Raw genomic sequence first — 16,596 nt, 5'->3', positions numbered from 1 at the left:
CCAGAAACTCCCTGAACCCTGTCCTCTTGACTTTTCTATGGAGACTACATTGGATAGACATGACTGATACATGGACAACTGTGTAGAAATGTGATTGGACAAAAGTGTATGACCTAATACTGATAGACTGAAGAAGGAAACCCAGTAAGGAATGCCTGTTCAGACTCTTCTTGGCCTCTGTGCAGCATTCCTTCCTCCATGGTGGGGGCAGGACCCCTTCTGAAATGGCGGTCTTATGGCCTACAATTAGACAAGGTAGGTCAGAGAATTTTTTATGGACAGCTCCAACACAGAAAGGCAGGAGATGATTCCTGCCTTGAAGAGGGAAAAGAGCAGGTGAAAGAAGGGCAGGAGAAGGTCAGAGAGGGAGAGAGAGAGATTCCATTTTCTGAGGCCTAAAGTGCCCTAATATTATAATAAAAGATTGTAACAAGAACAAGGAAGGGCAATGGGAATTATAAACTGGGCCTATGGATGAAATCATATATATATAATATATATGTATATATATGTGTGTGTGTGTGCGCTTGCGTGTGTGTGTATATGCTTGTGTGTGTATGTGTTTATAAAATCACAAGTAATTAATAGCTGATGTAGGACTAGAACCTAGTTAATATGTTCCCGTCTAGTACTTTTTCTGTATCATAACAATACTTCCCTTTTTGATTAATTTGCTAAATTGTTATGATTAGGTCTAGGAACAAAAACTATAGTAATTATATAAGACTTCTAACATAGAGGGAACATATTATGAAAATATGAGCACGCGTTCTCCTTTTCTCATATATTTTAATAATATTTTATATTTTTTCTGTAATATCACTGTAAACTGCTCATGCAATGATAAGCACATACAAACAGCTTGAGAAGAAGAACTTAGGAATCACTAACCTAGGTCTAATTTTGAAACTAGAGAATGTTTGTGGGAAGGCATAGTCAGCCATTCTCCCTGATTTGAGATTTTAAAAAATTGACATGTACCCTAAAAAGCCTAATTTATATAGAGAAACTATCAGTGATTTCCTTCAGCTTTTTTAAATGTAATTATTTTCCATTGTGTACCATATCTTTGAAAGAAAAAGTATATAGATGTATATCTCTTAAGTATATATAAATATAAATATGTATTTCTTGTTGACGATTATGTTAAATTACTCAAATCTTGAAAATTACTTCTTTTAAGCTTTAAGAAGTATCTTTCAATTCTAGTAATCCATGAATTGGATGAGCAAATTGGTCTTCTCCTGTGCATATTACTCATGATTTTAAAGGTCAAGCTTATCTTCAGTTTAAATGCACAGACGCTTAAAGTCTGCATAATGTGCAGTACATTATGATAGACAAAGATGTATGGGGTTGTTGAGAACTGAGGGAAGGCAGGCATCTTTAGATTGTTTTTCTAGTTAAAGTTTTCTTTGAAAACAAAAGGAGGGAGTGGAAAATGATATTTTTTGAGTACCTATTATTTGCTAAGCACCTTGTTAGGTATTTTATCTACATTCACATTTAAAGGTAACAACTTGATTAAAACATTGAAAAAATATATTTACTTGAGTTTGAGAAAATGATGCTGTAATTTCTTTGTTGTTGAGGAAAACTGTGTTAGAACTTTCTATTAAATAGTGCATTTGCTGAAGAAGTAAATGGTAATGTAATGGTAAAGTGAATAAACTGGCATAAGGGGACTTACTAAAAATTATACCTTTCAGTGTAAATTATAGAATGATATTAGAGTCATTCAAATCTATATTTTCAAGCATGAAGACTAGCAGAAATATAATTACTGGTTATAATGCCATTGGAAGCACTCCAGGACCGAATGTGACTTTTGAATTAACACAGATATAATACATTAAAAGTATTTAAATGTTTAAAATTGAGTAAATGGTAACCACACATACACAGACACACACAGATATCTATATATCTCTATGTAGATAGATGTATAGATATAGAAATAAAGTTGAAAAGATAAATTTGTTTCCAGAGCATGGGGAGGGGGGGTTGGTATACAAGGAAAATAGAAAATTGGTCAAAAGTACAAGTTTTCATTACACAGTGGATTAAGTTCTGGGTGATCTATTGCACAGCATGGTAACTGTAGTTTATAATAATGTATACTTCAAAATACCTAAAAGGGAGGATTTTAAATGTTCTCATCACAAAGAAATGATAAATATTTAAGATGATAGATATGACTGTATTATTCTACAATATACACATGTATTGAAATACATGTATTGAAATATCATATTGTACCCTATAACTATATACAATTATTATTTGTCCATCAAAAATAAAACTTAAAAAAGATAAATTTGTGAGCTATTGCCACTCCTAAATGGCTCCTATCTTTACAGAACTGTTTACCATAGGTTCCTGTAAATCACTTTTTTAGTGGCTTTGATTGGACTTTTTTTGTAACTTCCTCAATTTTCTTATTAAATGAGTTATCGTATTTAGGACTACAGAAGATGTAACAAAATACAACTAAGATGATTTTGTTGTGACAATATATAACTTAAAATTGCAACACTTATCTCTGATTATTTCTAGGATTTTGAGTCTGCATGGCTAATTCTGGATGACAATGGCAATGGTAAGGTTGATTACGGAGAATTCAAACGTGGTATTATTGGTGAAATGAATGAATATAGGAAATCATATGTTCGAAAGGTAACTTTGTTAAGTAATCTTTCAAATTGTTATTTTTAATAGATTGTTAGGTTGAGTATTTTAAAAGTTTAATGAATTACCATTTAAAATGTTTTAAATCTATTTACTTGTAACATATGTTGGGTTTAGTAAAACAGAAAACAAGTCCATATGCATACAAATCGACCCAGAATGAAGCAAAATAACTTGTGTATATATTTTAGAGAAATACTATGAGGGGAAAATAAAATTTGAAATCAAATTTTGGTTAACAAATTACTAGCTCCATAAGTTGTTGCCTCCATAAATTACTAGCTATGTGAATATATGTATTATAAAATATTCCTAAGCCTCAGTTTCCTTTCTCATAGAATTGGTGTAAAGATTGAATAAGATAATGCATATACAATTCTTAGCATTGTGGCTGTTCCAGTGTCAATACTCCAGACATTTTGTTTTAGGATGATGACTAAAAAATGTTTCTCTGGTGTTTAGAATATGCATGATAAATATTAACTTGCAAATTAAAATAATCATGTTAAATTGGAATGAAGCTACGTATTACTTGAGTTTTGGTAGCCATTTTTTGGATCATACTTTTGAGCAATGTAGTTAGCTTTTTTTTCTTTTGTATATGTACTTAATATTGAAACAAAGCTATTCTATATAATGTAAATAATTATATAAATCTCAAATACAGAAATTAGTCTCTACTGGGCAAGAGACACAGTAAAAACCTTAAATTAGACAAATTCACCACATAATATTTATAAATGTGTACTTATTCATGCTTTCCATGTCCTTCCTGGTGATAGGTTTGAGAATCTGGAATCGAAATTGGAGACTTGTGTCTTTCATAAATCTTGGTAATGGGAACAGAGGGCAAGAGAAGTGTTATGCAGTTCTGTATTAGTTTGCTTGGGCTGCCATAACAAAATACTACAGACTAGGTGACTGAAATAACAGAAATTTATTGTCTTATAGCTCTGGAGGTTAGAAGTTCCCAAACAAGGTGTCAGCAGGTTTGGTTTCTTCTGAGGCCTCTCTCCTTGGCTTGCAGATGACTGCCTGTTCTCTGTGTCCTCACATGGTCTTCCCTTTGTCTGTGTTGCATCCTACTGTCTTTTATTTATTTATTTTTTGAGATGAGTCTTGCTCTGTTGCCCAGGCTGGAGGGCAGTGGTGTGATCTTGGTTCACTGCAACCTCCCTCTTCTGGGTCCAAGCGATTCTCCTGTCTCAGCCTCCCAAGTAGCTGGGATTACAGGCATGTGCCACCATCTTGGCTACTTTTTGTATTTTTAGTAGAGACAGGGTTTCACCATGTTGGCCAAGCTGGTCTTGAACTCCTGATCTCAGGTGATCCACCCACGTCAGCCTCCCAAAGTGCTGGGATTACATGCGTGAGCCACCGTGCCTGGCCCTACTGCCTTCTTATAAGGAGACACCAGTCATATTGGATAAGGGGCCACCCTAATGATTTCATTTTAACTTAATTATCCCTTCAAAGGCCCTACCTCCAAATACAGTCATATTCTGAGCTACTGGGATTAGGTTCAACATATGAATTTTGGAGGAACACAAGTCAGTCTACAATAGCTTCCATATTTCTATGAATGCAATATTGTGAATAACCAGACTTGATTCTAGTTTTGACCCCACTGCAAATGTAGAATGTTGCTTTGGGTAGCTTGTGTCTTTCTAAATAGTGAATACTCTTCCAATGAAATATTTCCTGATATCTTATGATACTCAGAGCTACACTGAATTAGAGGAACAAAAACACAACTACATTTTAAAAAGTGTATTAAATTTCAAGAAATAGAGTAACATAACTCATTTAAAAAGTATTTCACTTTTTCATTGATTTTAGGGAGGAAATATTTGCAAATTCACTTCTTGAGTTAAAATATTCGTCTTGGCAATCTCTTTTGGCCATTTATACGAAGCCTAGAGCTGGAAGTTACCTGAGAGGTCTTTTACCCATCTCTTCAGTTTTCAGGGGAGAGAGGTCATGGAAATAGAGGTCAGGTTACTTTCTCAAGGTCAGGATGCTAGAAAGTGGCAGAGCTTTCTAATTGAGTACAGATTTCCTAATATCTTGCTTCACTATCTTTTTCTCCTGTATTTATAACGGTTCTTTCATATATCAGTATAGTACTTTTAAAATGCCATGTTTATAGCTCAGAAATAACCTACTATAAAATAGAAAATTAGATTCCTATGTCTAATAATTTTACTTAAAAAATAACATTTGTCAGGCTGGCCATGGTGGCTCGCGCCTGTAATCCCAGCACTTTGGGAGGCCAAGGTGGATGGATCACCTGAGGTTAGGAATTTGAGATCAGCCTGACTAACATGGCGAAACCCCATCTCTATTAAAATACCAAAAATAGCTGGGCCTGGTGGCAGGCGCCTGTAGTCCCAGCTACTCACTTGGTAGGTTGAAGGAGGAGAATTGCTTGAACCTGGGAGGAGGAGATTGCACTGAGCTGAGATCACATCTTGCACTCCAGCCTGGGTGACAGAGCGAGACTCTGTCTCAAAACAACACAACCAACCAACAAACTAATAATAATAACATTTGTCTATTAGGCCTTTATGAAACTGGATTTCAACAAAACTGGCAGTGTGCCTATTACAAACATAAGAAAATGTTACTGTGCAAAGCAGCATTCTCAAGTAATTTCAGGTAATTATTCAGAGTTAAAATGCATTGGACTTTGAAAATATTACTTAAAGATAATATCTTTATATTAATTTAAACCTTAGATTGAGGCATTGGGGGGGGGAATAAACTATTTTTTTGAACCAGAAACTTAAGAACTATTTGCCTTTCTTCATTTAATAGTTCTTAGGTCTATTGCCTGTACTCGTTTGTTTGTTTGATATTTATTATCAATATAGAACTCATTTCCTATTTAGGAGATAGTAAGGGATTTAAGTTAAAAAGAATGAAATAGCTTTAGAAAATAGATAAATACATATGCAGGTTCTCAGAGTTATTTCTACTATATCTTCTTATATAGTTATCCATACTTAAGGATTTAAGCGAAATGAAGGAGTGTCTTTCTCTAGGGATGGAGCTATGCATAGAATGAACGTACATATATCTATCAAAATTCGAGGATATTGTAAATTCCATAAAGTAACTCTAGAGATTCATATCCTACTGTATTTTTTCTAACTTTTTTACATAATTGTTTTATAAGTACATCCTTTTTATAAAGAAAGCATTTGACCACAACTCTCCTCTTTACATTTCCTTCCATAGAAGTCAAAATTATCATTTAGCATATATATTCCAGCTAATACATTATGAATTTTACTTATTCTATGAATTTTCATGGCTATGTGCATACTGTAAATATTTAATACTTTTTGAAGTTTTTTTGACATGAAAGGTACACTGAAGAGAATGTTATATAATTTGCTTTTTACACTCACCAGTATGTTTTGGAGTTCTTTATATATTAATCTACATTGAGCCTCGTTATTTTTTATCTTGCAGTATATTATTCTTTTTATAAGTCAATATACTATCATTTACCTAGCCATTGTTTTATTGTTAGATTTTAAGTTCTAATTATTGATCAACAACTAATGAAGCAATAAATGCGCTTATTTGTGACTCTTCAGGCCTGTTTTCTACTGCTTCCCTGGAGTGATATTAATACCTAGAATTACTGGGATGTCTGCATTTAAAATTTTAAGTGATACTTCCAAATGACATTGTAAAATGACTATACTAGATTATATAGCCATTTGTTGAAGAGATCTTTTCCTCCACAACTTTGCCAAAAACTTTCACTTTGCCAATCTGATAGGTTAAAAAAAAAAACATTTTACTTGGAGTTCCTTCATTACTAGGGAGGTTAAACATATATTTGTACATTTATTGATTGTCCATCTTTAAGGAATATTTATTGACCATATTTTATAATAATTTCTTTTCAACTTATAACTTTAATTCTGTACTGCTAAATACTATAGAATACTATTATTTTTAGAATTTTATTCCTTACTATTAAAAGAGAAACACTGTAATTACTTTGGTTTCTTATCATCATTAACTCTTATATATGGTTAATTTGTCACTTTTAATTATGAAATGAAAAACGTGAGATTTGGTTATGAAGATTAAAGCTAATCATCACTGGATTCCAAATTTCTAATTACCTATTTCTGGTCGAAATAGTTTAATTTGCTTATTCATGACATTAAATAAATTACAGCTACTCTAAGAGAATTTCTAGTGTATATTTAATTGGTGCTAGTATATTTTTTTCCTTTAAACACATGTCATTGTCTGTTTCTTTCTCTTAGTCATACTAAATATAAGAACGAAATAGTTTAACACCATGTATTTTTTCTCTTTCTCTTTTCTCATCTAATAATATTAATTAGGTTGCTAAAATAGCTTCAGGTTTATTATGTTTCATGGAATTTTTGATGAGGGTTTTATTTTTGTTGTTGGGAAAGCCTTTCTTGGTTTCAGAAATTCCATAATTTGTCTTTGCGTTCACATTAAGAATGACAATAGGTAAGCTAAATATTCCTAAATAGAAGAAAACTTGTCACTGTATTTCAAAGAAGAAAAAAAGTACCCCATTATTATTTATTATTGCAAATTATAATCTATTCATATGCCCACCTCTGGGATATAGTTTGTTCACAATTTACAATTAATTTCAAGGTAAGGCTCTTATACCACATACAATTTAATTTTAACTATAGAAAATATTCCTTCTTAAATTTGCTTAAGTAATATATTAGAAAAAAGTATTTTAAGGTTTAATATAAGTGGGATATCCCAAATATATTTCTATGTAACAGTTTTAGAAATATAACATTTGTTGCTGTAAATATTTTCTAGTCCCCGAGAGGACTGAAAAAAATTCAGTTATAGATGATAGGAGGTAGGTATTTCCTGGGTGAGGGATATAAAGGAGGTATGAAATTCTTCACTATTTGAAATATAAATCAGAGTGAAAAATGTTTCCTCAGATGAAAATTGTGTTAAAACTCCTCTGTTCAAAAGTATGGATGGTAAACAAAGAGGGAAATTTCTCCACAATTTGTTTTTATATAGATGGGATCTTGATTAGTTTTTAACCTTGACTAACATTCAATTAAAACTTCATTTTATTATTTTATATTACCATCTCTATGTAGCATCATTATTCAGTCTTTCTACATTCAACTTGTATTTTATAGAATAATCACTTTTTCTCTATTTCTTGTATATGTTTTTAAAAGAAAGCAAACTTCTTAATATTCAAAGCAGATTTCATTCCTTTAGTTTGGAAGACACTTTGCAATGCATTATTGTCTATGTCCATTAAAGAACCTCTGGTTTGAGGGAAAAAAATTAACTCTCACCTTAATTTTGTCCACCCCATTAGACAAATGGTTTGAGTGGTGTTCCCATCTAAGCCTGTTATTTAAAACATAACCTGACTTTAAAACGTTTTAGATTCCAAGTCTTTGCTATTGTGAATAGTGCTGCAATAAACATATGTGTGCATGTGTCTTTATAGCAGCATGATTTATAATCCTTTGGGTATATACCCAGTAATGAGATAGCTGGGTCAAATGGTATTTCTAGTTCTAGATCCTTGAGGAATCACCACACTGTGTTCCACAATGGTTGAACTAGTTTACAGTCCCACCAACAGTGTAAAAGCGTTCCTATTTCTCCACATCCTCTCCAGCACCTGTTGTCTCCTGACTTTTTAATTCTCATTGTGGTTTTGATTTGTATTTCTCTGATGGCGAGTGATGAACCCAAATGTCCATCAGTGACAGACTGGATTAAGAAAATGTGGCACATATACACCATGGAATACTATGCAGCCATAAAAAAGGATGAGTCCGTGTCCTTTGTAGGGACATGGATGCAGCTGGAAACCATCATTCTCAGCAAACTATCGCAAGAACAGAAAACCAAACACCACATGTTCTCACTCATAGGTGGGAATTGAACAATGAGATCACTTGGACACAGGAAGGGGAACATCACACACCTGGGCCTATTGTGGGGAGGGAGGAGGGGGAAGAAGGGAAGGAAAGCATTAGGAAATATACCTAATTTAAATGACGAGTTAATGGGTGCTGCACACCAACATGGCACATGTATACATATGTAACAAACCTGCACGTTGTGCACATGTACCCTAGAACTTAAAGTATAATAAAAAACAACAACAAAAAAAACGTTTTAGAGGGTCACATAGAAGTTTTTTGACCCCTTTTCTGCTATTGTATATGGGCCTCTGTTTATTCTCTTTTCAGTGTTATCTGACCAGTCACTATAGCTTCCTTTCATCTTTCAATTCCTCTGTTCTTTTTAAAATTTTATGATAAAAAAAAATTGTGTTCTATGCTAGGATCCTGGAGATAGATCAGTGCAGGAGAGCAGGGGGCAGGGAAGGAGTGGCAAATTGAATGAGATGAAATAATTCCAGTTCATGTGTAAATAAATTGGCTGGTAGTTTGACAAAAGATTTCAAATTGTTGCATGTATTTCATAAGATGATTAAGTATTCCTTTATCATCATCAGTCATTTCACTGAACTTTTTAGGAAACTGTTTCATACTCAGTACTATTTTACAGGCCATTCAACAGAGGAAGAAATTAAATCATCCTTTCTAGAAACGTTAAAAGTTGCCTGCAGCAAGTCTGATGAAGTTTCATATGGTGAATTTGAAGATTACTATGAAGGTTTAAGTATAGAAATAATAGATGATGAAGATTTTGTTACCATCTTGCGTACTCCATGGGGGATTTAGTCTTTAATAATAACATATGTCATCAGCACTAAGCATTTTATTGGAGAGATGATTTCAGTGTAAAGGATGATCAAACACTGGAATATATTTTCCTAGGACTTCCTTTATTCTGTTTTTTTTTTTTTTCGTTGAGTCTGGAAAGAACTATCCAGAAGGATAGATGTAGGGGCATGTGAGTGTTTGTGCATGTATATGCCTGCTCACATGTTCATACATTTGTAAAGGTGTCTTTTTGGTTTATTACTTATCTTGCATATATTTTAGAGGTCATTTTTTTATTAACTTCAATAGAAAAGTTATGTCTGCATCAAACAATATGGCAGCATATATTTATTAACCAAGTTTCCTGTCCTTTCACATTGTTTTTAGCTATCTCTTCCTCAGAATATATTTGCCACCATTGTCAATTTGATAAATTAGAATTGGGCCTAAAGCCAGTGAAATAATTCAACATGTTTTTAACATATGAATATATTAAAGGATATGCAAGAGAAATGTTTCAAGCAGTGTGATTATAGATGTTTTCTGTATATAGAATATTTAGAATGATGGAGGTTTACCCCTATGATGCTCATTTAAATACTGACTTGTCTTGTAAATCTTTGTCTTCTAAATTATGTACTGTTGTTGGTTAAATAGAGCACAATGTAGTTTTTCTAATGACCAGTTGTATTTGTTCTTTTATTCTGTTTTAAAACAGCATCCTTTTTACCAGCATACAATTGTTATTTAGCTAGAAACAATAGAATATGAATGGGAAATGTTCTTTATTAAGATCAATACATTATCTTTTTAAACAAAGATCCTAAAAGTGTATTGTTGCAAATATGAATCTAAGGAATAGTTCAGTAATTATTGCCTAAAATGTGAAAGCATATTTTGTATCCTAAAATGAATGCATCATATTCTAAACATCTCTTTTTGTATAACAAACAATTGAAACATTTCCTTCTAAATATATGTTATTTAATAGTTACATGTATTGTAGTCATTCTTTCTAAATTCTTTGCTAGTCATTTCTTCCTGGGAATGCAGAGAAAAGAGACAACTTTATGAGTTGTTTCCAACTTCATAATTTTAAATTTTCTATGTTAATGTAACATAAATTAGAAAAAATAAGTGATTCAAAAATGAAAATATTTACTTTGTAGAATATGACTTTAGACATCACTGTATCCATCTGTACTTGGCAGCAACATGAGAAGTGTGATACATGTGTACCCAACAAATTCAAAGTTGCGCTTTTCAAGATTTGAGGAAGTACTAAAACTTAGTACTAAGATATGAGAGGGAAAATATGTGTAAACCTCTTAGTGCTATTTTCACTGGCTAAATTCTTTATTTCCTGACTTTTTAAAAAATTTGGTTATTAAAATTAAAACAATATGCTAGAAGACATTTTGGCAGAAATAAGTCTATAACACTATTTTTGTCACATATCTTTTTCTTGGAAAAATTTATCCAACTATAGAAATCTTAAACCATACAAATTGTTCTTGTTAAAAATGACTAATACTGGAGGTGCTCAATATGCATATAGTGCGTTTTTCATTGATAATTTTTATTTAGTTCTTAAGAAACCTATTCTTAATGTTGGCATGTCATATTTTTCTGTTTCTATAATCAGAAACTGTGTAGTCCGTTATACCGTAAAAAAAATGGGAAGCTACTTTTGGAATGTAACATGTTAACATGACAGCATACTCCTAATAGTCATCTTAATCTTCCTAATATAAGCATTCACATGTGGTTATTTGTAGGAAATATCTCTACTTATGAGATTTTTTTGGTGTATTTTGTTAGAATTGGTGACACAGTAAATCATTCTGCTTTTGGATTTGCCTCACTGCCTGCATTCTTCTTTGATTTTGGTATAGTAAAACCTGTTATTTAGTATTAAACTTAATAAAAGAGCATTTAAGAGAAGTGACATTTCAAACATCCACAACACAACTGACTTTTGAAATCCTATGCTAAGTCTTTGTAATTCTAAAAGACCTTTTGAAAACTTTAAAATATTACATTATATGTTGTAATGTTGTTACATGAATTTTATAGTTATGTATATTTTATAGATCTCTATATCTTTGTAAGTTACTTGCTTGTATGCTATATAATTGCTTTCTCAGTTAACCATACTGTTTATGGAATTGTATATATTGATTTTTCTATTTTTACATTTTAAAAATAAAAGTTTAGTGAATTTTAAGGAAAAACTCACATTTTATTAAAAAGACAAGGGATATTATATAGGAATTTTAAGCTAACTTTTAATGGAAAGGACATACATATTTGAATGATGGAGCAATTATAGTATAGTTAAAAATGTATGTCCCTGTTTTAAATTTTATAGTATATAAATATATGTGCTAATGAACCAGTGACTCTGCAGAGAGGAAGTCACTTAGAGTAATTCATGATTTTGATACAGCTATAGATCATATCTTATTTTACATATTACTTTTGACTTCCTGTTTAAGTTGTTATCAGGAGAGAATTGTGTACATTAGGCTATGTTTACTGCAGATTATGTAACATGCTTTTATCAGATTATGGTTTGTAGTGCTTGCAGATATAAAACATGTACCTTGATAAGCTGTAATCACTACCAGGTTGACCAGCAAGGACAAACATGAAATGCTTACAAAAAACAAAGTACTTTTAAAAAAGAAATAGAAGGTAATGAGCATATATAAAACAAGCCAAGCAAGAGAAGAGCAAAGAGAATCTGCAGAGTAGACATGGATGTATTAGTTTCTGATCATGAGAAGAAGCTCTTGTCATATCCTTCCATTTTTATTTTAAAGTTCTATAAACTACTGAGGAAAATTGATTTCTTGGATGTACTTAATAAAGAATAAATGCTTCATATTGGAGCCACTGTGCACTTAATCATTATTTATTCTGCCAGTCAGTCATTTGTACAGGGTGAGTGGCACTACCCTTGCTGTAGGCCAAGACTCTGAGATATTCTAGATTTTTCTCACACTCTCTATTATCCACTCAGTCTCAGGTGTATTGGTTCTTGAATTTATCCATTGGTTCTTTAAATTTCTCTCATTCACTGTTTTCAATGCTTATGCCTTAGTTCAAACTCTTACCACTTGTCATGTGTACTCCCCCTCATCAACTCTGCCTCCTTCCCAATGCTGTTTCAACCCATTGATGTTGGAATGCCCTTTTGCAATATACATTACTTCCTGAATAAAATTCTTCCCTGATACCTCATATCTCTCAGAAAAGTTCAAGCTGTGACCTTAACACATAAAACCTAAAAGATCGGGTTTTCTTAAGCTCATCTCCCTATACTCAGCTCATTCCCCACATTCTTCCAGTCATTTTGAACTATCTAACAGCTTTTAAAATGGATTGTGAGGTTTCCAACCTCTGAGCTTTCATATCTATTCTGCTACTTTTATCTAAAATTATTTTCTGCACTTAGTGCATTAAATTAATTCATACTGATCTTCAAATACCTCCTTAAGAATAATGTCTTCTGAAAAGTTAGACAAACTCTTGAATCTGATATATTGGGATCCCATTGGCACCCTGGGTGTACCTTTACTGTAGAATTCATCACTTTCTACTGTAATCATAACTCTGCTTGTGTTTCTCTCACTAGACTGTAAACTTCTTGAAGGTAAGAACAATATCTTATTCAGCTTTGTGATCCTGGTGGGTGTCTAGCAGTGTCTGACATGGGGTAGGCGTTAAATCAATTATTAGTTGGCTGGGTAAATGTGTGATTTATTGAGCAGAAATTGTCAGGGTTCTTGTTTTGGAGCACTTTTGCATCGAAACACTTTAGTAGACTTCACGTAAATAGTATGAACATGCAATTTTGTGCAAAATTCACCTATGGAGGCAGTAAGTTACCCTAATAATGCACAGAAGGCATGTTCTAGCTGGCCACTTGTCCACAAAGCCTCACTGCTTAGGGGCTACTATACTCACTCTCATTTCTTGGAACTCAGTCAACATCAGCTAATTAGGCTTCTAAGCATAATTAATTCCATCCATGAAAATGGTGTGCTCTTAGAGCCTTAAAGGAATCTTGGTCCACCCATGGATCAGAAAGATTTCTGGTTGTTCGACTGATAATAAAGTAAGCAGACCCTGTCCTGGAATGTTGCTGCTACTTCCTTTTTGAACCTTTCGTGCAGAGTGATGGCTGAAGTCTCTAAAGGACAAACTGCTGGGATTGTACTGATTTTACAAAACAGATTGTGTAAACTTTTTTGGCCTCCTTGCTAAGAAATGTTTGTTTAATAAATGTTTATGTGGCAGAACTTATTCTCAAATGTATGTCATTACAACCTAGAAATAAGGCATGGGGTAGCTAATTTCCACCTACCTCAAAGACTTTTTTGCAGAGAGGGCCATGGTTACCTACCACAAGGAACCTATTACTTGTGCATGGCTTAATTGGCTTAAGTCAGTTCATAGCTGCCGTTCTCTGTCAGACACTGTAGTATGCATCACAGACCCAAAAATGGCATGGCATTTAGGCAAATACAGTGCCTAAAGTAGTAAAGTTAAAGATTCAAATACCAGAAGTCCATAATTGATACAACATGGACATAAACTATGTATAGCAGAGCATTTAAGACCTGCAAATGTTATCCTAGGGGAGTAATAATAATTCACTATTCTGAAAACATATGATTCATTAAGGTATTATTGAAATGCAATGGAAGTATTTTAATATAAAATACTGAAATGGGAAAAGATTTTGGAGAATTGATTGTATAAATTGTGAAAATGTACTAATGGATACACATTTTCAGATTTCTCTCTTTAATCTTATATAAGCTGATTTGTATAATTTTTGGATAGCCAAGCAAAATAAAGCCATTTGGAAGGATTTGAAGAAGCAATTACCTATCCAGTGGACAAATTTTATTCAAGGAGAAAAAAAAAATCAAGTTTCTTTTTGCTTTTGACTTTCCCTTTTATCAAGTTAGGATGGGACTTCCAAGCCATGTCTAAATGAATTTAGTTATAAAGTGTGAAGATTCTCACCTTCGCAAATACATGTTGAATTTCCTGGGAATGTTTAATGATGATAAAGCTGATATGAAACAAATGACTGTGTTTCAAGGAAATTGTGTTTCTCTTATGAAAGTTGCATATTTAGTAGCTGAAGAATTTTATTGAGGAACTTTTTAGAAAACATGTTATAAATGAAAAGTTATTTTGAGGAAGCATTCAGATGACCCTTTTTATTAAGAAAAAATATGTACTTATATTAGTATTTTAATATAAATTATGTGGAATGAGCACAGGCTTTGAAATCACTGAATACTGACTTCAGACTTGAGCTCTTCTACAAATTAGCTGTACGACTTTGGGAAGCTATTGAGTCTCTACTTCAACTGCAGGTTGATGTGTGTATGGAATAGATATGGATATAACAGAGATGTAGATATAGGTATAGTACTTACCACAGTCTAGCACATGCACGTGCACACACACACATATATGTATTCCGAATACTCTATTTCCTCTGTTTTCTTCAATTAAGTAAAAGCTTCTCTTTTTTTTTCCCTGATTATCCTGAATGGCAATTATAAGAGCTATTCTTTTAAAAAAATATTTTTACTAGGTAGGAATAATTTGTATGCCACCACTTCCTCCTGAATTTAACAAGCCTCTCATTATTATTTATTCTCTTTCTTCAGCAGAGTCCACGAAAGATAATCAAAACCTTGTATTAGGGCTATTAACTCTTTTCCTTCAAAGCATGTAACAAAGTGGCAGCTTATAAAAGGAGGTAGTAACAAAATTTGTTGTTATTCAAAGTAACTGGAAAATAATACATATGTGAGGCTAATTTTATCTTTAAAGACCTTAGGCAGCATTGCTATTTTCTCTGGTGTACACACTAAGACCACTGATGACACTGAATTCTGTAACATGTGTTTTCCAAACACAGCTGCAATAGTATCTCTCATCCCATATACCTTTACATAGTGAACTTGACTTTGCATCAAGAGATGGGCTCTGTGTCCCCTCTGCTTGAATCTGGGTGACTTGTTAGTCTCTTGCAGCCACTAGATTGTGTCTAAAGTGATACTGTGTTACTTTCCAGACTAGGCAAAAAAATGCAATGTAGTTTCTGCCTTGTTCGCTGGGACACTGAAGCCATCAGGTAAGAAGTCACACTACCTGAGACTGCCAAACTAGAGGGGCCACATACAGGTGCTCTGGTTAACAGCTACAGCTGACCTCTCAGCTGAGAGCTAACTTCAATTGTCTACATGTAAGTGAAATGTCTTGGGTTTATTGCACCTCTAATCAACACCTTACTACAATCATCTAAAAGATCTCAAGTGAGAACTATGCAGCCAAGCTCTTCTCTATTCTTGATCCCCTGTTTTGTGAACAAAGTAAAATGGTTGATTTCAGTTGCCAAATTTTTGTGTGTGTGTGTGTGTGTGTTTACAATAGTAAGTAGAGCAAATCCTTACATAGAATTTGAATAAGAGCAAGAATATTAAAAACATTTTGTCAGATATACTGAGGAGTTAATTAATACGACCCACAGTTGACAAAATTCTTCTGAGATATTAAAAGAAAAATAATACGGTAAGTCTACATGATCTAAGTTATGTGGAATAAAGTGATCTGATAGAATAAAAGAGATACCTCCTGCTCAATTACAATAAGTCAGGCAAACTTTTATCTTTGTTGTCTCACAGTCTGAGGCAGAAATTGTGAAGAACTAAATTCAGAATCGGAACCATACTATGATGGTTAATACTGAGTGTCAACTTGATTGGATTGAAGGATGCAAAGTATTGTCCCTGGGTGTGTCTGTGAGGGTGTTGCCAAAGGAGATTAACATTTGAACCAGTGGAGTAGGAGAGGCAGACCCACCCTCAATCTGGGTGGGCATCATCTAGTCAGCTGCCAGCATGGCCAGGATCAAAGCAGACAGAGGAATGTGGAAGAACTAGACTGGCATCTTCCAGCCTCCATCTTTCTCCCATGCTGGGTGCTTTCTGCTTTCAAAGATCAGACTCCAAGTTCCTCAGCTTTTGGACTCTTGGGCTTACATCAGTGATTTGCCAGGGCCTCTCAGGCCTTTGTCCACAGAGCGAAGGTTGCACTATCGGCTTCCCTACGTTTGAGGTTTTGGGACCTGGAC

The 16,596-nt window shown here is 33.4% G+C and overlaps 1 protein-coding gene across 3 annotated transcripts in view; it reads left to right on the top strand.

Annotated features, from left to right (window-relative positions):
• Positions 1 to 12,322, top strand: part of CAPS2 (calcyphosine 2) — a 60,930-nt gene extending 48,608 nt beyond the window's left edge. For 2 of the 3 annotated variants that reach the window (XM_077953204.1, XM_015152271.3), the window contains 3 exons: positions 2,557 to 2,676; positions 5,250 to 5,346; positions 9,271 to 12,322. In XM_077953204.1, the coding sequence (XP_077809330.1) occupies positions 2,557 to 2,676; positions 5,250 to 5,346; positions 9,271 to 9,446 (393 nt within the window). In that variant the 3' untranslated portion in view covers positions 9,447 to 12,322. The remainder of the gene's footprint in view (positions 1 to 2,556; positions 2,677 to 5,249; positions 5,347 to 9,270) is intronic. The other variant, XM_077953205.1, reaches the window with a different exon arrangement.
• Positions 12,323 to 16,596: the final 4,274 nt, after the last annotated feature.

This window comes from Macaca mulatta, chromosome 11, assembly GCF_049350105.2.
Source record: "Macaca mulatta isolate MMU2019108-1 chromosome 11, T2T-MMU8v2.0, whole genome shotgun sequence".
Classification (NCBI taxonomy): Eukaryota; Metazoa; Chordata; class Mammalia; order Primates; family Cercopithecidae; genus Macaca; species Macaca mulatta.
This window is presented reverse-complemented; position numbering and strand designations above follow the sequence as displayed.